The following is a 26,590-nucleotide window of genomic DNA, read 5'->3' as shown; positions in this document are numbered from 1 at the left end:
CATCTGGCTAAGGCAATTAGCCCAAATAGGAAAAGCTGAAAGATAAGTCGACCTACACTATTCACTAATATCTTCCAACAGCAAGCTCAAGAGGGGAATTATCTGGGGTCTGGGAACCAAGGACAGCTATTGCTCAGTGAATTGCATGTAGAGATTGGGGAGAAAGCTTCTACATATGCTGAATAAAGGAGGTCTGCCTTTTCTCCCATTTAGCGATCAAAGATTATCTGACTAGCAATCCATTGCCCAGTTCAAATGTGACTGCTGTAGAAACCAGCAAGCCCTATGAAAATCCAATGAAAATTATGGGATTATGTAATGGACAGATTCCCTAAAGCAATATTAAGACATTTACCTCCTTTGGTTTCATACTACAGTTTGAATATTCAGAAGCATTAGTCATAAATGCCTTCAAAAACGTTATTCAACCTTGCTTGACCAATGAAGTCATCCTATGTAATACACAACCTGGAACAAATCAAATGAGACAGTGATGAAAATTATATGCAGACTTTAAAAACAATGTCACCTATTGTCCACTACTGGGCAGCAACCAATCACACATCCAACGCTCAAAACAATGAGGAATTCTGTGAGGAATAGACAAATTTGAAAAGAAAAATTATATTTTATACTATTATCCAAAACGATAATCAGTGATTTGGACTCTACGGAAACCCATGGAAAATTCTGAGATATGGAAAAAAGTGTATATATATATATATATATATATATATATATATATATAAAATGGTTGCCAAACTAAAAGCCTACAAACCATCAAATGTCATGATTTTAAGTCAGAGGCATTCATAACATGTTACTGCAATATTAAATCAAAGAATATAAAAATACCTCTATTTTCCCCAACTACTAGCTGTTCCAAATTCATTTAAAAAATGTCTGCACATTTCCTCCATTCATCTCACTTTAATCTCTACTGTTGCCTTTTTCTCTATTACACTCTAATGCAGTTTAAAATGAAAAAAAGGACTGTCATGTCAATGCCTGCAGGTTTCATTTCATGCCTACCTTAACACCACCACCAGGTGCTGTGCTGTAAATGCATCTGCTACCAAGAATGTAAATGAATAATCTGGCTAAAGAAACAAAACTGTTCCCATTAAAAAACATCAAGTCCGACAGATCAGCCAGAAGTTTTGTTTTTCTGGTCAGTTATAGAAATTCACTTGCACAACTCTTTTTTTAAACATTACATACAATAAGACGCCGTATTATTGAAATTAAGTTGCAAAATATTTTTTGAACCTCGGTTCCTTTGGATTTTGCATATGATGGTTTGCATTAGTCACTGCAGGTAGATTTGAGCAAGCATTTTGTAACATGCATTGAACTAGATATGAATCCAAATATGCTTATACTCCCTTTTGTGTAATCTATAAAATTGCAAGACAGTCCACAAAACAGGTTTTGTCATAAGACTTGAGCACTGCCGAGTTCCAAGATGCAAGATATGCAGCCATGATAATCTTCCGAGTTTTTTTTTTGGTAGTGTTTGGCAAGTGTTGAGAGCATTGATGTACTGGAAGGAAGGATCCTGGTTGGAGGCATGTGGGAATCAGCACCAAGTGTTAAGACTTGTTTGATTGCATATCTCCCACCTTTCAACCTGTGAAAAAGAGTATTTTAAATATTTAGTTCTTAATTTTCTTAATGTCCAAGTCAAATCGAAACAACCATTGTATATAGAAGCAGTCTTTCAATAAGTATAAAATCATAAGATGTAAATTTAAGTACTTATTGAAAAAAATGTCAGAGTTCCATTTCTGTGAAATACTTAATTTCCAGTATGGGTGACTCTCGTCAAAACTCTATGCAAGACCATTTGAGAAATCATGGATTTATCTTTCCACATTATTCTTCCAAATGTTATAAGATTAAAAGCATCAGGGTACATTAATATAAGTTGGAATCTGAACTTTCCACTTTTCACAAACAAGCTCAAGACCAAACCATAGGGATTCCACTCAGGAATCATTACAAGTATCTTAAGTGTTGAAAGTGTCAACCAGTGCAGCTACACTTTTGTCAGAAGGCTGTGTCAGCAAATACAAAGCAGTGTTACCAGCAACAATAAAATGTATTTGCTGGATACATAAATCTTTGGCTTTCATTGGCATTTCTTTTCTACATTAACTGGTCTCTTCCATTCAAAAATAAGGCTTCTAAAATTGGTATACAGTCAAAGTTTAATTGAGCAACAAACAACTGCGCAATACAGATGAACAGAAACCAGGTTAGATTCCCAGTCTATGCTGAAATGGCTATCACAAAGGGTGGTAAATTATAATTGCGTAATCCATTTAGATAAACCTGAGGTTTTCCTTTGCATATATCATCTTGAAGTGGGACAGTGCTTAAGAAAGGTTCAGAAAGTGCTCATCGTGTACTCTGCTGAACAAGAGGAGAATGGTTCTGAAGCTTGAATTTACTTCAGCCAATGCCTCTAAACAGAGGCGCCCAGGTCTTTGAGAGGAGGAGAATATCCTGTGTGCACATTTCCCATTTCACACGCCCTTCCTTTATGTTGCCACATACTTGCCACCGTGGTATAACATTTTTCCCAGTATAAATTTGAAGTCCACAGTTGTACTGGCAAGTGCTGATGTAAACTTGTCTTCCTGTAGTTGTAAACTTGTACTAGTGCTGCTTTAGTTTTGTGCCTCCCAGGTCTTCAGATTATGCGCAAAAGAAACTCTAATGCTTTAACTTTTGCCAAGAATATCAAAATCTACTGTTTAACTAAATAATGTAAAACCCAAATGTTATAAAAATAAAGACAGAAGCTTAGAAATTGTCTGAATGCCAAAAGGGCCCTGAGTGCTTTTGTAATGTTGAGCAGCGTGATTCTTCAGTATTGAATTTGAGACAGGATTTGCCACTGAACTCATCAGAATATGCCACAGTGGGGATAATGGCAATCCAGTAGTGCCAAATTGAGATTGTTCACCATCAATTGTGATTTTGATCATATGAGCAGTAGTGTAGTACTCTTCCAATTTTTATTCTGGTTTATAAATTCATGTTTGACTGGTGGGCCCCATCATATGAAGTTACTACAAATCTGATAGGTTATTTATGTTGTTCTCTAAAGCTGTGTGAATGCAATTTCTGGGTGTAATATGGGCAGCACATGTAGCAGCACGTACCTGAGGTAACCTAACGCTTCTAAACTGTAATCACTTCCAGATGTTGGTGGAGACATTCATTTCAAAACACATGTCCTGCGTTTTGCAGAGGAATTATATTAAAAACTAAATACAACCTCTGAGGGGAGTAATTATTTCAAAGCTCATTTCTCAGACATCGCTACACTTAACTTCAGAGCAGCTGTACGTTCCTTCAGTCATCTTAACTCTGAATAGATTAATATTCCAAATTAATGATTAACAATGTTAAAAAATCAAGGATCAAGCGAATAGACATAAACGTTCGAGCTATTAAAAATTAGATTTCATTTAGCTGAACACATTCCAGTCAGTATGCGCAAAAGTCAATTCTTTTGTATTAGCTAAATAAATCAGCAAAACCTGATAAAAAGCCAACTATGCTCAAGGGTAAGTGATCTTGGAGCAATAAATACACATCTGATAGGTGAACTGAACCCAAAGGGCACTGTTGAAGTGGCAACTGTAACAAAGTGTGCTAATCCAGCAAATTGGCCATCAGTATTTTTATGGAGGATGGAGCCAAGGAAATTCTATTCACATTTTAAGAAGGGCCTGGGGGACCAGAAAGACCCAGAAAATATTGGTGTAGCTGGCACGTCACGGTGACCTGAATCACTCATGCCCCAATATTCTGCAAAATCCATGTCGTAGTTATGCTGTGCTGTAAGCCATTGATGGACCATTACTATCCAGGCGGGTAAGTGGAACTGATCCACTTCAGATCAGCCATGATCTTATTGAATGGCGGGGCAGGATCGAGGGGCTAGATGGCCTAATCCTGCTCCTATTTCTTATGTTATGTGCTTTCAGCAATTTCCAGTTCGCAGAATGCAAGACTTAAAAGTGGGAGACTGGAAGTTATTAGTATGTCCTTTCCACTGATCCCCTACCCTCTAACCATTTTACCTGATGACTATATTTAGTTGAGATTCCCTGTGCGCAACAACCCTCGTCATCAACTAGCGTACAAGGACAACTGAGCCACAGGTAGCAAGTGTTCATTCCCATTTTAACGGAGTGAGCTTAAAACCTACCAAAAAGAGCCAGACCAACAACTGAACTGAATCTCTTGCGAATTCAATGTCCAGGTACAATGGCAAATCCGGAAGTGTAAAATTCCAGGTATAATGTATTTTCAAGCACAGTGTAAATCTGTCTGAATGAACTTCTCGAAGTCGAATTTCAGCTGAACTTAAATCCAAGTCTGATTTGATATCTAATATAACCATAAGCATTAGATTTCTTAATCAGCTGTTGTTGCTCAAATTCTAAAAGATGACTACTTTACAATTAAGGAAGGCAGACTTGCATTTCCAGTGACTGGGTGATCACCACTGCGAGGGTACATAGTTGTAGGTAGGTGTTCCTGGAGTCCTATAAGCAGGCAAGGAAACAGGATGTGGAGCTACTGGAGTTGGGGAATGAGTCGTCAACAAAGTACCTGCAAGAAAATAATTTTTTTAATGAAATTCAATCTCAATGTCAGATCCAGTTCAAGCACCAGAAGTGCTCAAAAGGTGAGAGTTATAAAAAAACTTTATCTTCAGAAAAACTGAAGTGCTGGATACATTCAAGGAAATAAATATAATTACGACAAAATTAATACTTATTTGTACACATTTTTCTTCCTTCCACAAACTTATAACACATATTATACTGACATTGCTGTGCGTTGAAGATAAATAAGTCTTAGATTTAAGTCAATATTGCTTTTTAAATGGACCAACTGAGACCTATGGCCTAAAAAAATTAAATGATTTGATGGAAATCAACTGTATTTATCACTCAAAATTGTATGGCTGTTTTTTTTTTAAGTAAACAATTCTCTAACTATCCTTGACCACAATTTCTGTTTGAAATCACACTGATTCAGCTTCAAGAAACAAGTTGGCACATGCAAGGAAGTCTGACATACCAGATTATAAACACTCCTGACATGGGCCAGAAGCCCAACTCAAGCAGTCCATACATAATCATATGATGGATTCCAATTACAACGGCAGATCAACAACTCACATTATATAAAATGTTTAACATGGCAAAATATCCCAAGGTGCTTTACATGAGGGTTACAAATAAAATTTGATGCTAAACTACAAAGGGAGATACAAGGACAGATGACCAAATGTTTGGTCAAATATGCCTATTTTAAGGCTCACCTTAAAGGAGAAGAGGTAGCGAGGTTGTAGCTAAAGCAGTTGGAAGCACAGCCACAAAAAAGTGTAACGATGCTCGAATTTAAAATGCAGAAGTGAAGCACACAAAGTCTCAGAGGGTTGCAGAAGCTTAAGAGATATGGAGGAGCAAGGCCATGGAGGGATTTGAAAAAGAAAGTAGAGGCATTTCCAGAACCAACATAGGTCAACAAGTTTTGTGAATGGGATGGAGTGGGTTCGAGTATGAACAGCAGAAAAATGGATGAGACAAGTTTATGTAGAGTGGATGATAGCCAGGAAAGTGTTTAAATAGTCAATTCTGGAGCTATCCAAATCATGGATGAGAATTGCAGCAGATGAGGTAAAATGGTGAAGGGAAGGCAATATAATAGAAGTGGAAGTAAGTCAATTTTGGTGATGGCACAGCAATGTGGTCCTATCAGAGAGAGTGGAGGAGGTCAAAAGGGGTGGTAATGAGGTTAAGCCGAGTGCTTCAGCATACATGTGGAAACTGAATTTGTATTTACGGATGATGTGGACAACATATAGTTGAGAAATAGGAAAACGTCAAGGATAGATTCTTGGGATGACTCTGGGAGCAACAATGCACAAGCGGGAGCAGAAGCCATTACAGTTGATTGCTGATGACACCACCATAGTTGCTCGGATCTTAAACAATGATGAAATGGAGTACAGGAAAGGGATAGAGAATCTGGTGAAATGGTGCGATGACAATAATCCCTCCCTCAATGTCAGTAAAACGAAGGATAGTCATCAACTTCAGGAAACAGTGGAGGACGTGCTCTGTCTACATCAACAGTGATGAAATGAAAATGTTGAGATCTTCAAGTTTCTACCTGGGCCTTCCACGCTGACGTTAGGCTAAGGGAATTTGGCATGTCTGTTACAACTTTCACCAATTTTTGCAGATGCACCATAAAAAGCATCCTTTCTGGGTGTATCACAGTTGGTATGGCTCCTGCTCTGATCAAGACCGCAAGAAACTACAAAGGGTTGTGACCATAGCCCAGTTATTTACGCAAACCAACCTCCCATCTATTGACTCCGTCTACACTTCCCGCTGCCTCTGAAAACCAGCCAGCATAATCAAGGAATTCACATACCCCGGACATACTCTTTTCCACCTTCATCCATCGGGAAAAAGATACAAAAGTCTGAGTCATGTACCAACCAACCCAAGAGAAGCCTTTACCCTGCTCCCATCAGACTTTTGAATGGATCTAGTATGTATTAAGCTGATCATTCTCTTCACCCTATTTGTATCTGCAACACTAAATTCTGTACCCTCTCCTTTCCTTCTCCCTTATGTACTCTATGAATGGTATGCTTTGTCTGCATAGCGCGCAAGAAACACTTTTCACCGTATCCCAATACATCTGACAATAAAATCAAATCAAATCAGTAGCAACTGGGCAGATCCAAATTAGGCAAGGTCAGTTCTACCCAGCTGGGCAACAGAGGAGCAGCACTGAAGGAAAATGATATCGTCACAGCCAATTTGAGATGCATGAGGAGGGATAGTTTAATGAGATCATTTGTGACTCGGACAACAACCATTTCAGTATTCTGGTGGGAGCTGAAATATGACTGGAGGGACTTAACAGAGAGCTGTGGGAAAGATGGGTGTGGAACTGACAGTCAACAGTGCTAAATTTGTAATTGATCCTTATGCAATTTTACAAGTTGTAAATAGGAGAGCTGACAATGTTAATGCACCGTTCGGGTAGAAATTCAATCTTCCAACTAAGAGTTAAACATTACATGACTGATACCATCACACATGCGCACGAAGATTAGATACAGATAGATAACTCTTTAAGATAACAGTTCATTCAGCCTCTGATTTACAACTTCTAGCCTCCCACATTGCAGGTCATGGTATCTTGAATGCATTCAATGATTTCATTTTTTAGAAAATGTACCTTTTGCTGGATAACTTGAGATATCTAATATTTTTTATGTCTGGCTCTTATTTAACCTTTTAACATATACATCTCCAGGCTGTTCCATCTGTAGCACATTGTACAAAACATACAGTTGACTGCCAAATCCAAAATGCAGGCATTGAGAGAATTAAAAGCCAAGGTACAAGAGTCGAGCTTATGCTGATACTCACCTGCAGACATTGCCATAGTGGTCCCAGCTACCATTCCCATGGCAACACCATTTGCTCTGGGTGAAGGAATTGGTTGTGGGTACATGGCAGCAGGCATTCCATTCGGCTGAACAACTGTGGTGTGATGAATTACATGGGGCGGTGCTGCATACAGTGGCTGTGTGTAGTAAGTGCCTTGCTGTTACAAGGAGCAAAATAAAGTAAACAAATTAACACAACTGGTGGAATCCATGACATATTAAAAACTTTAAATTGCATCCCAAACTACATAATTCTCTTTCAAATATCTTGCGGCTGCAAACATATAGATAAAATACTACATTGGAGACAGAGCAACACAAGCATGCAAAGTCTGAGACAACAACCCGTTTCCTAGTCACATGCTAAACTATGATATTCTAATACAGCTACTTCAACCAGAAAAAAAAAAATCTGTACTCTAGAACACATGGGTGTTTTTGAAGGTAGGAATATTTTTATTAACAGGTACCTCTAATTTGTAAGTAAATCCCTCATTATCTCATTAGATTTGAAGAGTTTGGAATGGAGGAGCAGAAACCCAATTCTGGCCAGCCTGAAAGGCACAGTACAAAATGAACTGTGCCTGGATAGTTTATTTTGTTTCAATGCTACTGCTCTTGTTTAACCCATTTCTTTGCAAACATGTCATACTGTATAAATTCTGTGGAACGCTTTGAGTCTTAAACGAGGGGGAGGGGGGGGGGGGGGGGGTATGCAGACCACATCTTAATATTGCTTCTTCTTCAGCAATAGGAAGGAACTGAGATCAGTTATTTCCTAACATGCTCCATTCTCATCAGAACAATTTGCAATGGCAAATTCAGATTCAGTAACTACAATTTTAAATCCTGCTTCATTAAACATACTTTCTAAATTTGACCTGTCATTGTAAAGTTGGATTTCAGGATTTAAATGGCTTAATGCTCCTAATGATTTGAAGATTCAGCATTCTTCAGTACTTTACAGGTCAAGAGATTATTACAATTCTCTGGTTCAGGAGGATAACTGCACTTGGTCATAATAAGGTAATTTACTATGAGCTATTTAATTTGATTTCCTGTCATTTTATGTTCATCATCCTTTTAGGTCCATGAACAGCTGACCCTGGCAGGTGTCACAGAGTGAATGTATTTGCTCTATTATCCCTAATCAGGATGTTTGTATGGAAAGAGATGTACCTTTCTTTACCCTTTGAATGTGTATTCTAATTAAATTATTTAGCAGCAAGCTTTCATGAGTTTAAAATAAGGTTATTTATTTCCACATTTACCCCAAATGAACACAATGTCACACACTCCGTCTCACGCATGCGCACACGCTCAAAGATTAGATACAGATAGATAACACCTTTTTTAAGATTACAGTTAATTCAGCCTCTGATTTACAACTTCTAGTCTCCCTCGTTGCAGGTCATGGTATCTTGAATGCATTCAATGATTTCAAGTTGATGTGAAGGTCTTATAAAGCAAAGGATTCACGGCAAACTGTGAAGCTTCTTGTAATCAAATATCCAAGAGGTTGGTTCTCAGGTAAACTTTGGAAGTGGAACAGATCAAGTACTTTGGCTGCTTGATGATTTGCAGCAAGTTTCAGAGCCTGCTTCTTAAACCGTCTGGCAACTGATTGCTCTTAGAAGGCAAGAATGGCACAGACTTTCTCTGCAACTGTCATCTTGTTGGTGTCTGCCCAGTTCTCTTCTAGGTCTTGGGATAATAGGGATCTCAGTGTCAGAAGCCAGTTTTGGTATAATGATTAACAGCCACAGTTCACCCAGAATGGCTCAAAGTTAAATGATCACTGATGTACAATAGGAGTTGCATGGTGAGCTTTCACACTTAACAGATCGATAACTGGTCTCGTCAGCTTTCATTTTCTGAAAACAGATCTGGAGAGAGCCAATGGACTCCTAGATTGTGTTTTGAGCAAGGTTCAAATAATTGCAGGTTATCCACTTATTTGTCTTATGTTCATTACACCCATAGTTAATCGATTTGGAATTTTCTGGAAGCTTGATAAGTCTGTGTTAACTAAGCAAAGTTCACCTGACCCATTGGCAGTCATCTTAACAATTCATTAGTGTCTATTTTAAATAAATGACAGTTCGAAAATCACCCATGAGCCCAGTCCGCGTGTAAAGTTGTGAATATGACATTCCTTTGCCTACACCACTGTAGATGTAGCTCATTGTGCAAGCAAATCCAGAATATTTTTGTCAAATCTTATAGTTCCCCACACTCCCCCACTGTTCAGCATCAGAGAATTTAAGAATCAGGGCAGAAACACTGCCCATTTTCAAATACATGGGCTACACAGCCAACAATGTCAATGATCCTGTACAGCAACTTAAGTTGAGCTGCAGACAATGCCTGGTCTTTTATCCACCCACCAAAGTTTATGCAAAAAATATTTCATTCACTTTGTCTTCAATGCTAGTAGATTGAACCTATTCAAGAATTCTAATAACTTGGTACAACCCAAAATAGAAATACCCAAAGACTTAGCTTAAATCATTTGTTGGAATTCATGCCAGCTACTTCTCCATTTTAAAGACACATTAGTAAATTCCTGAATTCTTGATTGCAGAAGTTAAAAATCTTGATAAATAGGGGATGTACTGGAAATTGAGGGTCTGAAACTGCTAACATCTCTACATCCCAGCCATGAACTGCAAGGACGATGTCAGACAACACACAACCAGCCACCATGTTTATGAAATAAATATGTTCCTCAGCTTCCAAAAGTCAAATCAGGTGGCCCATTCTCAGGTCTACCCTGAAGCATTTTAAAATAAGATACCAGCTAATCAGCTAACTTCCTGATTAGCAATTGTTTAATGGGAATTCAAGACGTTGTGTGTAATGCAATAACACCATTACAGGCAATGATTCTCAGTCTTCAATAATAAACCTGCCTGATGATTTATTCCCGCAAACCATATTGATACACAAAGGAGGACAGATTTTAGAGACTAATATTTAAGAAGCATCTCGTGCAAACTTGGATAATGCAGTGGAACTAAATTCACAAATTAAGTGTTCAGGATTTCTAAAATGCTTCTAGATTGCACAAACCAAGGGACCAAAGAAAAGCCTAAGAACAGTAATCAAGGCAGCCTTGATAACCCATTGGAAATCTGTACAGTTGAAAATGGTCCTATTTTTGAGCCAGAATACAGATTTCGGTGGGAGGGTGTTTTTCAGAATGGAGATCTGTAGCTAGTGGTGTTTCTGCAGGGATCAGAGCATGGACCTTTGTTGTTTATAGTGTACATAAATGATCTGGAGGAAAATGTGGGTGGTCTGATTAGTAAGTTTGCGGATGACACGAAGATTGGAGGAGTTGCTGAAAGTGCCGGGGATTGCCAGAGGACACAACAGGATATAGATTGGAGACTTGAGCACAGAAATGGCAGATGGAGTTTAATCCAGACAAATGCGAGGTGATGCATTTTGGAGAATCAAATTTAGGTGTGACTTATACTGTAAAGGAAAGAGCCCTTAGGAACATTAACATAGAGGAATCTGGGCGTGCAGGTCCACAGTTCCCTAAAAGCTGCAACACAGGTGGCCAAAATAATTAAGGCAGCATATGGCATGCTTTCCTTTAACGATTGGGGCATTGAATACAAGAGTTGGGAAATCATGTTGCAGCTATATAAAACCTTGGTTAGGCCACATTTAGAGTACTGCGTGCAGTTCTGGTCACCACATCACCAGAAGGACGTGGAAGCTTTGAAGAGAGTGCAAAGAAGGTTCACCAGGATGTTGTCTGGTCTCAAGGGTGTTGACTATGAGGAGAGGTTGAATAAACTATGATTGTTTTCACTAGAAAGATGGAGGCTGAGGGGAAACCTGATAGAGGTCTACAAAATTATGAGAGTCATGGACAGGGTGGATAGTCAGAGGCTTTTTCTCAGGGTGAAAGTGTCGACTTCAAGGGGGCACAGATTTAAGGTGGGGGGGGCGGAGTTTAAGGGAGATGTGTGGGGGAAGTTTTTTCACGCAGAGAGTGGTGGGTGCCTGGAACGTGCTGCTAGAGGTGGTGGTGGAAGCAGGCACATTAGCAACATTTAAGAGGCATCTGGATGGATACATGAATAGGGGAGGAATAGAGGGAGATGGACCGAGTAATGGCAGAAGGAAAAGGTTTTTTTTAAAAGTTGTTACGATATCATATTCGGCACAGGCTTGGAGGGCCGAAGAGCCTGTTCCTGTGCTGTACTTTTCTTTGTATAACTAACTATAAGTCAAGAGTATCTGCATTGCAGCAACTGATGAACAGTCTATATGAACCAATTTGAATATCACAGCAAAATGATTGCTCCATTCTTTAACAGAGATCTTAGTTATGTTTGATTGAATGACAAAGCCCAAGTACTTGACTTTGAAAGTCATGTAATTTCTAATAGATTTGTTAAGCAAATAGTCTATCCTGACCTGTGCATAAGGGTTCTGCTGTGGATAGGCACTTCGAACCGGGTATACAGCTGTCTGGTATGGGTTTGGAGAAGAGGAGTAAGGGGGCACCGCTCCACTGGTTGGAGAACATGAGACTTTATAAGGTGTGCCTGGTGTATAACCTGAAACAAAACATAATTCAGTAATGTTAGAACAATTACCAACCAGGTGTTCATAATTCACTAAGAAGCAAAGCTTGTGGCAGAAAGAGAAACATGGAAATGTTTACAGCACAATAGGCCTTGATCTGGTCCATTTTGTCTGTGCCAGCCAATTAGAGCTATCAAGCCCAATTCAACTTTCCAGCCCTTGGTTCATAGCCCTTTAGGTTACAGCAATTTATGTGCATATATATATATTTTTAAAGATACAATTAGGGTCTGGCTCTACTTTCCATTCAGCCAGTGTGCTCCAGACCCCCACTACCTCTGTGGAAAAAAAAATCTGAATTCCCCTCTTATCCTTCTACCAATTATGTTAAGTTTATGCCCCCTAGTTATTGACCTCTCCTTTAAAGGGAAATAGGTCCTTCCTATCCACTCTAGGCTCATTTAATTCTGTATACCTCAATTAAATTTCTCCTCAGCCTCCTCCAAAGAAAACAACTCCAGCTTATACAATCTTATCTCATAACTAAATTACTTCATTTCTCACAACATCCTCATAAATCTCCTTTGTAACCTCTCCGGTGTAATCACATCATTTCTGCAATGTTGTGACCAGAATGGTAAGCAGTTATCTAACTGTAGTCGTGTTTTATATAGTTCTAGCAAAACTAACCCTCTCTTATATTCTATGCCTCAGCTAATAAAGTGTGCCTCATTAATCACCTTATCTACTTGTCTTGTTACCCTCACTGATCTGTGGACAGGCACTCATTTCAAGGTCCATCTGTTAATCTACACTTTTCAGCCTCCCCCAAATACCTTAACTCTCAAATCTCCAGAATGAATTCCATTTACCAATTTCCTGTCAGCCTGACAGGAAATTCTTCCCGCAGTCTAGTTTTCTTCCTCACTACCAATCAGCAACTAACTTTCATATCTACTGAAAGCTTATTAACATGTTGCTAGCATTTAGGTCTAAAACATTGATATAAATCACAAAAACCTAGGGACCCAGTACTGAGCCTTGCAGAATCTTACAAGAAACAGCCTACTAGTCACAACAACAACCAACCATAATCCACTGCTTTCTCTAAGGGAGCCAATTTTGGATCCAATCTTCTACTTGTCAACGGATTCCAGAGGTTCTTACTTTTCTGATCAGACTGCCAACTGGGATTCTTGTCAAAATCCTTGCTAAAATCCAGGCACCCATACACTACCCTATTTGACCTTCCTTGCTACCTTAAAAAGTTCAATTAAGTTAGGCAAACACGACCTTCCCTTGACAAATCCACAACTGTCACTGATTAATCCTCGTCTTTCTAAATTATGTTTTATACTGTCCCTCAATTCTTTTTCAATTGTCCTAGCATCGAGGTTAGGCTGACTGGTCTATAATGACTTAATTAATCCCTTTCTCTCTTTTAAAACAATAGTATAAAGTTAATAGTGTCCAACATCATGCCTGAGAGAATCGGAAAATTAGGCTGAAGCTCTCTTGCATCTTTTAGAAACTTGGGATACAATTCAACTAGGCCAGTGAAAAATCCACTTTCAAAGACAGTGAACACCTTAGTATTTTTTTTTTCACTATGTTCAGCTCATCCGATATTTCACACTCCTCCTCAACCACAATGTCTGCATCATTCCTGCTTTTGTGAAGACATGAAGATTTGACAGTGATTCTCCAACTTCCCTCTTCCAAAGCAAACAATATAGTGCTTTAGGCCATAAGTCTGCAGGCTGACTGATAAGTGGCCGTATGAAATTGATTTGCACACAAATGTTGGCACCTCATTTCATCCATCTAAATGAACAATGGGATGAGGAAATACCTAACATCTCTTAACGAACCTTACGTTTTAACTCCATAAAACTACAGATGTTTTACCCTTAATACTCGAGTTATGTTAACATCTGCATTTTCTAATTCTTGTTTACTACTCAGGATCTCTGCTACCTCACCATATTTACCAATTCAAAAGTGTTAAATAAATCCAAATTACTGGAATTATAGAAATGTTCGGCTCAGAAATTCATAGCACATACCCATTCAAATGTTTCTCCTTTTGGAGTACGCAGCTTCCCAACATAAGTCAGTAAAATCAAATGCCTATTCTCTAATGGATGTGGGATTTATATGAACTTCACAAGGTGGTGCTGTTGGTTAGCCCTTTAACTTGCAGAACCAAAAACTGAACTGGGTTGAAAGTCCATTACCTCTTGCAAATTTCTTCAGCAAGTTAACTGGGAGCGCTCTCAACCCAGTTTCTACACAGCAATGGTTACAGTTACCCAATGATCCAAGAAGTCACAAGGATGTAAGAAATTAAAATCCTTGAAGAGTGTTAATGTGGCTCATTGGTTGCGGTCTCGAGTCAGTAGCTTGCAGAATCAACTTCAGCACATAATTAATATTTAAATTTCAGCAAGTAGGAAGTGGCATATCTATTTGAAGAGGAGCAGTGGGTTCTGCCAGTAATCTGGCTAACATCACTGGCCCAACCATAATTGTCAAAAATCAAATTTACTGGCCATCACATATTGTGAGATATGACTATGTAAAATGACTGTTACTTTTGCCCACAACAGTTAATGCACTTTAAATAATTCTGATTTTGGAATGTTTTGGATGCAAGCTTTTAAACTCACTCATGAGGTAGATGTCTCCTACATTTGGGGCTAAGCTACCTGTCAAAACAGAACTGATATCACTCAACTAAATTGGTACATCAACTCTCAAATAATGCGGCCTTTACTGATTTAGAGACACGTGACCATTCACTCATTACTTTTTACCTTTAAAGATTAAATCTACATAATTGCAGAATATTTCAAATTACTCAGCTCCAGTCTGTACTAAGATATTAAGGAAATAATTGTCTATCTTTTAAATCAATTAGAGTTGTAACGTTAAACAGACACTTCTGCTATGCAAGACCACTTATGTACAAGGTAATCATTAACAAGTGTGATACCTGTAGGGAAGGCTGGGTTTGTACCAGCATACATAGTAGGAGAAAAGGCAGGAGCAGCTGCTGCATAACCCACCGGAAAACCTGCTTTGTTTAAAAGAGATCAAATTTAAAATTAGTCAAAAGAATTAGATTGATTACCAAAGAAGCACAGTTATGCACAAGCACATTACACAAAAATTGATTTCCCATGAAACTAAAATTTAAATACTATTCAGTATAAAACTAGACTATGCTGCTTACTACATTCCAAGAATTTCAGAATCACTGTCTACTGACAGAAGGAACAAAGGTTCAAAAATGAATATCAGTTCCCCTTTATAAACAATTCAATGATCATCAATTAATATCCTTGTCTTCAAGTACGTTTCTTCAAACTTCAAGTGATGACAGGGTGGACTCAAATAAAGTGAGGTTGGAGGAAATAACTCCAGTTACAGTGTAAAAGTGACTTGAATCTGAGCCATGAACATGACTATGGGAAGATTAAAGTCACAGCAATGAAACGTGACTTGGTAATAGCCTGTTTCAAATCCAATCCCAATGACAGTAGCGACACTACATTATCCAGGGTACATGAATTTGGTGTTTGGTCAGGCCGCTTTAATTTATCCAATGTAGTTCCTGAGATAAAGTCATGAGCAGTCAATACTTGATTTAATCTTCTCCATTAATCTCTCTCACTCCCCAACAATAATCAACTATATTTCTTATTAACCAATCATATTTGAAACATTAATTCATCAACTTACCTGGGTATCCAATTCCTTTTGGATTTGCGTATGGAACCCCTGAGGCGGCTGAACTGTATACTGGGTTCATGGTGTTTCTCAGGAGCTGTGCAACAAAAAAATACATGTTCAGCATCTTTCTGTTTCCACTGTAAAAATTCAAACAATGAAATATCCATTTCTATAAAATAAAGCAACAAACTTGTGGTCAAAACTAAACCAGAGTAGAAAAAAAGTCTCTTGTTCCTCCTGAAACTGTTTCCTGTAAGTTGTTCCTCTAAAAGCAAAGCATGAGACAATTTGATACAATTTCAGATGAGCAACAATGGCAAAACAAAATGGCTGACCCTGTAAATATAGCATTTAGCATTGCGGCGATGCCATGTAACATGGGAAAAGCTGAAAGAGAAAGAAACCCAGGAAACTAACAACAATATCAGCAGAGCCCTTATACAGTAAGATTTGAAAGCCACTAGCTTCAATTCCATATGCAACAGATAAATCAGCAACTTCACCATAAATATTTTGGTTTAATCAACTAAAAGGGTTAAAAACTTCTACACAAAATTTGTGCTAACAAAAGACTGATCGCTTCTCGGCCTTTTGGCTAAGATCAAGTGTAGTATCGACATGCTGTACTTGGTTGAAGTCATTAGGTTACATTTTAGTTTCATTTGAAGCAATTTTTAAAAGCGGCATCTCGACCTTTTGGCTAAGATGCAAATGAGACCAAGCCTTGGAGGAGGAGCTATGCCTACTCCAATCAGCTTGGATCATGTAGATCAAGCCCAAGACAGGAGGAGGTGAGAGCCCTGCCTTGTCAGCTTGGATCGGGAATGTCTCAACTTGTTGAGACTCTGAATTGGACTTGATTTGATTGAATTGGAATAAAAACAAAAAAGGCCGATTTCGTAAGGTATATAACTCTGCCAATAGTTAAAGCACTTCTGTGTTGGACCAATGGCTACCATATACAATTAGTCATAGCTTTTCGCCAAGTCTCAAATAAAAGTGAAATCAAATTTCAATATTGTAATAATAATTATTGACTGTGAGGGTCAACGCCATGTAAATTTCTAAATCCCTGTGAATTACTGTACAACCAGTAAATTCAAAAATGTAGAAGTACATCTAACTGTGCTATACTCAAGGCAGACAGTGATCAGCTAAGGTGTATAGAGAAAACGACACCAGATTTGATGAAGCACATTTGCAGGTTGCAGTGGAAATAGCTCTCATTTCTTTTAATCAGAAGGTGGATAATGGCAACAGCACTGTAATAATACTTGGCAAAAGCAGGTTTTTGATATTTGTTTTTGACATTTTAAGTCTGGACTTTCAAATCAAAAACTACACTATCAGCAGTAAACTTGAAGAGGCATTAAAAATGAAACATACTATATGCCAAATTTTCTTGCGATAACATGGAGCAGCACTGAAATTATTTTCCCATTATAAACAAGTGAATTTTACAACACTATTTTGCAAGATAGCAAAATTCTGTTACAGTACAATCAAAATCTCTATTCTGTGTACCTCTGTCATTTTTACATTTAAAACTGCAGGCTAGTGTCAGTTAATCAACTGCAGTTTCGAGCAAATAAGATTTAACTGTTTATTTTCTGATTTTTTGAAAGAGGACTGGTTGGTTTGGGAAAACAAGGAAATGGAGGTAGAATGGTCACGGACTAGAAAATTCGCACTGTGGGACACCAGTTTACATGTGATCTTCCCCCTGAACCATGTGATCTCCAGCTGCCTTCTAATATTTACCTCAGAACCTGATCCGATAGGCATCTGACATCACAGATGTGTTCCTCCCAGCATTACTGGACTATCAGGAACACTGACCCTAATTGACTCTTCCCCTTGCTAGCTGAGAGACATGAGATTAATTAAGTCCTTGCTCTAATCCTGCTGACCAAGATCAACTGTTTTGCCAAAAATAGATGGCATCTAAAAAATCTTTCCTGCTGTATATTTTTGTATTGCACCACACAATAACACACCTTACATTATGATTGAAAATGCACCACCATTTGTGAATAGAATTTATACAGAGCAAATGCTAAACTGCCATAATATTGCTGTTTTGTCAAAACAAAGGCAAAGGGCTTGAATTCCGATGTGAAGCGAGAGGCTGCCCTTGACATCAAGGCAGTATTTAACAGTGATATCAATGAGGCATAGCAAAATTGAAATCAATGGGGGCTAACCTCTTCACTGGTTATGCCTCGTGAAAAAAAAAGTAGTAGTGATTGGAGGACAGTTACCTGAGCCCCTTAAACATCATAGAAGCTCCTCAGGGTAATGTCCTAGGTCCAATCTCCTTTAGCTGCTTCATCAATGACTTTCTTTCCATCATAAAGTCAGAACAGTGACTGCTAAGTGATGAGTCCCATTGGCAACTCAGCAGACCATGCCCACATGCAGCAAGTCCCGGACATCCAAGCTTGAGCCACTAAGTGGGAGGTAACACTAATATGACACAAGCGCCATGCAAAGATCATTTCCAATAGTGTGTCTAACCACCTCCCCATGACATTCAATGGTTTAACCATCAACAAATTCTCTGCCATCACCATCCTGGAAGTTAGTGCTGAACAAAAACTTAACTGAACCAGTCACATCAGCTCAGTAGCTAAAGGAGCAGGTCAGAGGCTGGGAATTCTGTGGCAGTAATTCCTCTCCAAACTCCCCAGAGCCTGTCCATCATCTACAAGGCACAAGTCAGGAGCGTAATGGAATACTCTTCACTTTCCTGGATGAATGCAATCCCAACACTGAAGAAGCTGGACACCACCCTGGATAAATCAAACCACTCACCAGCACCCCATTCACTTTAAGCATTCATTCCCACAACTGCTGGTGTACAGTGGCAGCTGTACCACCTACAAGATGCCCTGCAGCATCTTACCAAGCTTCCTTCGACATCACCTCCTAAATCTGTGATCTCTTATCACCTTGGAGAAGAGCCTGCAGTTTACCACACTCTTGTGCTTTCATATACGTGAACAGTAAACTAAACTCAGAAGTTATTGCATTCTCTCTTACACTCGCCCTGTTTAACATCTTACTATTTCTTTTGTGCTACCTCTGAATTCTCTGTATCTTATTTGCCCTCCAGAGCATAAACCTGCACACAAAATTCAATGGAAAGCTTCATGAAATATGATGTGTCAATATTCAACAAAAATTAAAATCTAACCCATGATCTACATTACAATGGCTTTTTTTATACAAGTGACATTTATTCCCATTGCTGTACTGTGTCACTGAACTATAACTCAAAACTGCTCTTGGGCAATCAACTGTCTGATCAGAAGCAATCTTGGAGCAATCATTTCAGCACATGATCAAAAATCACTTCATTGACTTAAATGAGTTTACAAGCAGGTTCTCGGGTTAATTGCAATTGAATACAGAAATTTAATACGAGTTAGTGAATTTTGAGTACATTTTTAAATTAATACATACCAACCAGTGTTTGTATACATCAATGCAAGGAATATCAAATTGTGAAACTAGCCTAGTTTACCTTAAAAAAAAATGCATTTTAATGCAATCGCAATACATTTTTCTACATCGATAATTCTCCCCAAATTATTTTTCTTCCTTCAGGGGTAAGAAACCAAGAGTGCAATATTTAATGACTTCTAAGCCTCTACCAAAACCCCTTTCCACATTGTCATGAGTTGTCCCTGTCCAGTTTGATGCTTCAAGCACTCTACCTCCGTTGTGGTTTTTGCTCCCTGGGAACCCAGCTCACTTTTGGCTACTACCTCCAATGGATAACTATTAAAACAATCCACAATTAACTAAATTATTTTGAGTATTTTCAGTAATTCAGAATTTTATTTTCATATCATTTTATTAAAAAGCTTCAGTACATAATGATAAACAACCTTAGGCAACCCTCTTTTGGTCTATTTAAAAATATGACCGGAGGAGAGTGGGATTGGTTTTGAATTGTTCCGTACCCGTTCTTACCAAAGCAATTAAACTGATAACTCTCCTATGTCAGAAGCTCCAAATATTCCAATTCAGTTTAAATTCATCTGATACAGTTAAGTCTAATCTCAGAAATTCTGCATTTCAACCGTAAGCCAGAAATTCACTAAACTGAAGTTCTCCAAAATATTATCCTAACAGCATCCGAGAAGAACTACCAAGTTAAAAGTTCTGTGCAACAGGATACAGTATTTTACTCATTCCTGGGATTTTTAAGTTCAAAAGTTTATTTATTAGTGTCACAGGTAGGCTTATATTAATACTGCAATGAAGTTAGTGAAAATCCCCTAGTCCCCACACTCCGATGCCTGTTCAGGTACACTGACCGAGAATTTAGCATGGCCAATGCACCTAACCAGCATGTCTTTCAGACTGTGGGAGGAAATCCACAAAGACAAAGGGAGAATGTGCAGACTCTGCACAGTGACCCAAGCCGGGAATCAAACCCAGGTCCCTGGAGCTGAGGGACAGCAGTGCTAGCCACTGTGCTGCCCATATGTGGACATCATTAGCATTTAGTGCCCTTGTCCTTCTAGATTACATTGGCTGCAGGTTTGAAAGGTGCCATTGAAGAAGTCTCGGTGTGTTGCTGCAGTGCATCCTTTAATGGCATCTACTCTGGTCACGCTGCAACAGCAATGGATTGAGTCAATATTTAAGGCGGTGGATGGAGTGTCAATCAAGCCCACTTGATTTGCCCAGGCTGGTGTTCAACTTTGAGTGTTTTTGGGAGTTGCATTCATTCAGCAAAGTGCAAAGTATTCCACCCCATCACAGACCCCTTTGGTTCTTTTCCTTCCCTCCCAGCTTTCCCTACCTCTGTACTTGGCTCAATCCTGCTACATCTGACTTTTTCCAGTTCAGTTGAAAGGTCATTGATCTGAAACATTAACACTGTTTCTCTCTTCACAGTTGCTGCCAGATGTGAACATCTCTAGTAATTTTTAGTTTATTTTTTCATTGTTGGGTAGATGCCAATATTGTAGTTGCACTGGAAAATATTTATTAGATGTGAAGCCATGTCTGGAGCACAATATGCCTGCAGACACAATGTAGCAGCTATATCCTTCAGGACTCTGCCAGCTCTGTCAGTAGTGATGCTGCCAAGCAACTCCAGGGAATGGATATTGTAGCCCCTCCACTCAGAATATAATTTCCCGAATCACCAGTGCAGCAGGTGGTCATCAGCAGGAGGTTTCCTTGACCCTGTTTGACCTGTTGCAATGAGACTTCATCAAATCTGGAATCAATGTTGAGGACTCCCAGGATCACTCTCAACTGTTTACCACTCTGTTACCTGCGGCAAATCAGTCCTGCTGACAGAATCGAACATACCCAAGGATGTTGATGGAGGAGTCTGGAACAGTGATCTTATGGTAAGATTCAGTGAGTGTGACTATGTTAGGCTAGCCTGTAGGACAGCTCTCTTACCTTTGGAATAGATCCTCAGATGTGAGTGCAGGCTGGACACACCTAGGTTGATGCTAGATGGTCAATCTGTTTTAGTGTCACAAGTAGGCTTACATTAAAATTGCAATGAAGTTACTGGGAAAATCCCCTAGTTGCCACACTCCAGCACCTGTGCAGGACATAAGACGAGGAATTTAGTGGGGCCAATACACCTAACCAGTCTTTTGGACTGTGGGAGGAAACCGGAGCACCCAGAAGAAACACACACAGACATGGGGAGAACATGCAGATTCCAGATAGACTGTAACCCAAGCCGGGAATTCAACCCGAGTCCCTGGCGCTGAGGCAGCAGTGCTAACCACTGTGCTACCATGCCGCCCATAGTGCTTGATACAAATGAATGTCAAGCTAGGCCATTTCAGAGGGCAATGGAGAATTAATCATGTTGTTCTGAGTCTGGAGTTACATGTAGGCTAGTTAGGGTAAGAACACCAGATTATGTATCATCGATTCAACTTTGTCTTTGAAAAGGAGTAACACAAAACAGCTACTAACGTTCTAGATTTACTCAAGATTGATTTCAGTAGGCCAGGTCAGAGACTCCACAGTAAACTGTTAATGCATAAAGAGACTCAAGAACAGTATGTGTTCAAAAAGTAATTGTGCTATACAGAGCCTAAGACACAAGAGTTCTATTTGACCAAAAAATAGACAACTAAAGAGGTAAGAGAAAACATAGCACCAAAAGAGAAAGTCTGCAAAAATGTGAAAAATATCACTGTTACTGGGTAATGGGAAAGATTAAAAATAGCAAAGGATGACAAAAGGGCTACAAAAACGGTGTATTAAAAGGAATTTGCAACGGTTATCAAAAACAATTTTTATTAGAAAGAGGATGGTCAGGAGCCCTTTGAAAACTGACAAAGCTTCCCAAAGACGGATGTCAAGATAACTGATCTATAATTCTTATAGTTTTAAATGTTGGGAGGGTGAGTTGGTGCCTCTTGGGTTAATGCTATTGGAGAGACGGTTCTAGGATTTGGCAGGATTTCAAGAAAGGTTCTTCTTTTTGCAGAACTGATATAGAGAAAACAATAAACGAGGTTGCAGAACACATGGCAAAAGTAGGGAAGCTCCTGAACTTGACAGCACCAAACAACCACGGTCAGAAGGCTATTGTGGTTTGGCAGTGCTATGAGATAGGTAGACAATCTCTGTCCTAACCAATCTGGCCTGAAGCCAACCTACTGCATTATTCATGCATTTATAAATACATAGTGGCTAACTAAGTAAAGTGTGACCAAAAATATTTTTTCAATTAAAAAATTGATTTGTTTGGTTACCCTTCCACTCTTCGTATTGGAAATTGTTGCTGTCTGGTGGTTCTTGTTTTGAATTCTTTTTAAATCATGAATTGGAAATTCAGCAATGAGAACTCCAATTCACAAGTAGTTTATTTAACACAGGAAGGTAAGAAAATGTTTAACCCTTGAATTCAATAGGCATTTAATAACTCCAAATTAAAACAGCATCACTTGTATAATACAACTGCATCTCAGAGGTGACCCAATTGAACTGGTTCACTTAAGGCCCTGGACTCCTAAAGAGGATCCAAAAAAATTCTAAAACCTTGGTATTTATTGATTAATATATTTTAAACTCCATTTGACTATTAGCTTTCACAATAACCCATTTGCACACTGGCCCAGATAGTACACACTGCAGAATGACCAAGGATTGGGATAATGGTTAGGGAGGGGTTGGAATTCTAGCAATCATAAACTTTGGTATTACACGCTTGCCCAAATGTTGGGAACTGGTGCCCAGTACAGTGAGAAGTAACAATTGAAATCCTTCCGCATGACTGACAGGTTGCAATTGATGAAATTACATCTGGTACAATGGCAATAAGAACGCAATTAGGTAACTTTCATCTTTGATAAAGATGTCAACATCTAGACTCGAAAGAAAACAGCATTTCTGATACGATTGTCCACTTCACACTAGTATGGGTGATACTACAGATGGAAGTCACAAACACATTGTTGCCCAGTGTAATAATAAAGGTTTTCTCTCCCTCAGTAAGACATGCATCTCTGCTTTATTCTTGCCAATTACATTGTGCAGAACAGACCAAATGCATACTCAGCAATGACTGGTATTTTCTAGTAAGAGAGCTGCTTTGTAGATTTATGGGATGGTACAACAGGGGAAAACAAAGGAATTAATTGCTGCAGCTTATGATTTTGAAAACTTAGCCAATTTTGAAACAAATTTGGGCTGCAAATCACTAATGCACAATTCATGTTTCATTGTACCGCAACACTTTTCAATGTTTTTTAAAATAAGATACAAAAAAGGAAGCCACCAAGATCTTTGTGAATGTAACGTCAGTGGTATGATAAGGCAATACCCAATTCATGCTGTATTTAAATCAAATGTAAATACACATTAGATCCAGTTATACTGATGGTTTGATGAACAAAGTAGCATCAATACTAAGAGGACCCAAGACTGAATAGGAGGCAATTTGCAGACAATTCCAAAAATAGTAGATAGCTCCAACTGCAATGTAAACATTGCTTAGATACCATCAATGCTTTATGGCACTGGGTCACTCTGCCATGTACACCCATATTAAAATTTGAATCTCAGCTATTGGGGTAGGTTGAGTCACAATCTAAAACTGTGCAAACTTAAGCACGTCCTTTTCTTGCATCAGCTGCAATTGAGTACACAATATCAATGGGACATGGGTGCAATATTGCAATTTTGCATCTTAAAGTGGGTCGGTAATGTTATTATGCAAGGTACATGGTCAGTTCATGGTCTTAAGCTTAAGTAACAATAAAAACAGACAAATAAAGTTTCATATGGTTCATACTGCTGTTGGGAATAATCAAAACTCAACGCACACAACCTCAAGCTACACATAGAAGCTGCTAAGAAATGTCCTATCAGCAAGTGAAATCTCCTATGATAGAAAATATATCTGACTAGACCAACATCTATTTTCCCTGTGTTTTCTTCAATTACAAAATTCAGTACCAACCACTTACATAAGCGGATTTCAATTGTGGCGCAAAGCCTACGGTTCTGTAATACACATTTAGCACTGACGCAGTGCTAAATATCATCCAAAGGCCAATCATAGTTTAACTGTAGCTAAGCGTAATTTTTTTAAAAACACTTTATTCCATTTATGCTGAAAATTAGTTGCTTACTGCATTATCAGCAGGAAAACTAATATCTATGCAAAACAAAAGGCTGCTCATTTCAGTCTGCCACAATCTAAGCATTGCTACTATATTCAATGAAGTCATAACACCTGGGAACTTATTATAGAGTGTACAATTCAAATCACCCATAACGATCTCATACACTGAAAACACAAGTCTAATAATCCTTCACATTTTTATTCCAATTGCTTTTCAAATCTATACCTTACACAAATCAGTCAACTCCTTCCAAGCATCCTCAAGTTTCAGGAAATACTGCTATTAAGGACTTAATGAATACGGTTAAAAAATTTAATTATTTACAGGAAGTGAGAGACGAACCCAAAGCACACAAAGAGAAACAAAGTCATATCACAAAGACAATCTCTACTGCTCACTTTGCCATCCACATTACATCAAAAATATGGCTCGACAGTCAAATCACAGACTCAAACATGAGTTCCTATTTTCCTACCACATAAGTTTGCTAATTATGATGATGGAGCATTTGAATTTAAAAGTAACCATGAATTACACACATTGCCATTGGTATTTTAGCACAGTGATGTGTGGCATTATGTCTACTTGAACCATTGAGAAACTATAGAACTTGTTTGAAGGCAGCAAACATGAAATATACAAGATCAAAGCAAAGTATTGATGGTTTCAGTTCAGTCTTCAGTTACGGCAGAAATGTGTGATGAATTAAGAACAAATAACCAACACAACATGAACCTACTGGGTTCACGCTAAAATCTCAAAGTCTCCAGGCTGTAGATGATTGGCCAATTCCAAGACTGAAATCCCATAGATTTGTGTTAGGTAAGGGTAACAACGGATAGGGAGCTAAGATGGGTAAATGGAGTGTAGGTACAGCTCAGCCAGGATCAAATTGAACAGCAAAGATTGCTTGACGGGCTCACAGACCAATTTCTCGAAAGAGGGTTCAGGGCAACACCAAATTGAAAAATTGGGATTTTGAATACTGGTGAGGCACCCTCAATTGTGTGGAGTTTTAGGAAGAGCACATTCTGAATTTTCTTTTACAGTTGTTCACAATTCTTGTTTTTAATCTCACAAATTTATTAGTGGAAGGCACAACTGGTCACAGTACCACACAATTTGTAAACAAAAATATCTTGCAGTTGCTATAAAAATAAATCCATCCCTTTTTACCTGAAGCAAGAATGCACCACAGTGAAAAGCAATGGCACATTAATTTCAGGAAGGCCTCGTTATCGAAAGTGAAACACTTTCGAACACTCTGATGAAAGATGGTTGACTTGTGACGCTAACTCTGCACAGTATTTCCATCATTTTCTGTTCTCAATCCAAATTTATGGCTGGGCTTGCAAATTGCCTTTCTTTCCCTCTTCTACGGTGAATTAAGCTTTTCACTCGTTGCAATAAGTAGCAGCGCTCGCCTAAATCGGAGGGGGTCAAAATAACGATCCGTGCAATTAAAATCTCGGATGTGGGGCTTAAGATCCCACTTTGCAAGACATGGAACTGTCGACAATAACAAAGACCACACGCACACAGAAAGGGCCAATATTCAAGTTTGAAATACAAGCCCTTCTCGAATGTGCCTTCCAATATCTATACGTCCTATTTTACCCATCAGCTGGTCTCAGTTTGCGAGACCGATGCTACTCTGGCTCCGAGAGTGACAAGTGGGAGGCCAATTGTCAATGGCCGCAAACACAGAACAGGAGGTAGCGCGGACATTGTAAGGAAACGCCCCCGCCCTCCCCACCCGGGCCGACACAACCACCCACCCACCTCCCAAAAACAAAGAGGGGAGAGCAAGCGCTCTGTCGCTGCCAACTCCTCCCCGGGGATCGGGGTGCAACGATGCGCAGAGCGGTGAGGGGGGTGGGGCGGCCTATCTTCCCCTAGGGAAGGAAAGGGGGAGCCCGGGCTCGCCAGGCCTCGGCGTCCAATGATAACAATCATAAAGCCCAAGCCCAGCAATGGAGCCCGGGATCGGGAGATGGGGGGGGGGGGGTTAGTCGGAGCCGTGGCCCGGGGCGGGCAGGGAAGGAGCAAGGGAACGGCACCCACCTTGACTGAGCGATTCCAGCGATTGCAGCCTCCGTTCTCTCTCTCTCCGCCTCACATCAGCGACGCTGCGCAGCAACTGCCAGCCCACATCGCCACTTCCGGCCGGCCCGCG

The 26,590-nt window shown here is 39.2% G+C and overlaps 1 protein-coding gene and 1 non-coding gene across 3 annotated transcripts; one reads left to right on the top strand and one right to left on the bottom strand.

The window, feature by feature from the left end:
- Positions 1 to 870: 870 nt before the first annotated feature.
- Positions 871 to 26,590, bottom strand: fam168b (family with sequence similarity 168 member B). Of its 2 annotated transcripts, none has more exons than XM_078209107.1 (7): positions 26,479 to 26,590; positions 15,797 to 15,881; positions 15,048 to 15,131; positions 11,942 to 12,084; positions 7,485 to 7,662; positions 4,501 to 4,632; positions 871 to 1,630 (listed from the first exon to the last, which is right to left on the bottom strand). In XM_078209107.1, exons 2-6 carry the CDS (start codon positions 15,864 to 15,866, stop codon positions 4,520 to 4,522), a joined length of 588 nt encoding a protein of 195 aa, XP_078065233.1. In that variant the 5' UTR covers positions 15,867 to 15,881; positions 26,479 to 26,590; the 3' UTR covers positions 871 to 1,630; positions 4,501 to 4,519. The 2 variants fall into 2 exon arrangements, with proteins under 2 accessions (XP_078065233.1, XP_078065234.1); XM_078209108.1 differs by having other exon boundaries at positions 15,048 to 15,128.
- On the top strand, positions 16,363 to 16,561 carry LOC144491996 (U2 spliceosomal RNA). The gene has a single exon (XR_013497553.1). It is a non-coding gene; the product is annotated as a U2 spliceosomal RNA (small nuclear RNA).

The sequence above is a fragment of the Mustelus asterias genome, chromosome 3, assembly GCF_964213995.1.
Source record: "Mustelus asterias chromosome 3, sMusAst1.hap1.1, whole genome shotgun sequence".
Lineage (NCBI taxonomy): Eukaryota > Metazoa > Chordata > Chondrichthyes > Carcharhiniformes > Triakidae > Mustelus > Mustelus asterias.
This window is presented reverse-complemented; position numbering and strand designations above follow the sequence as displayed.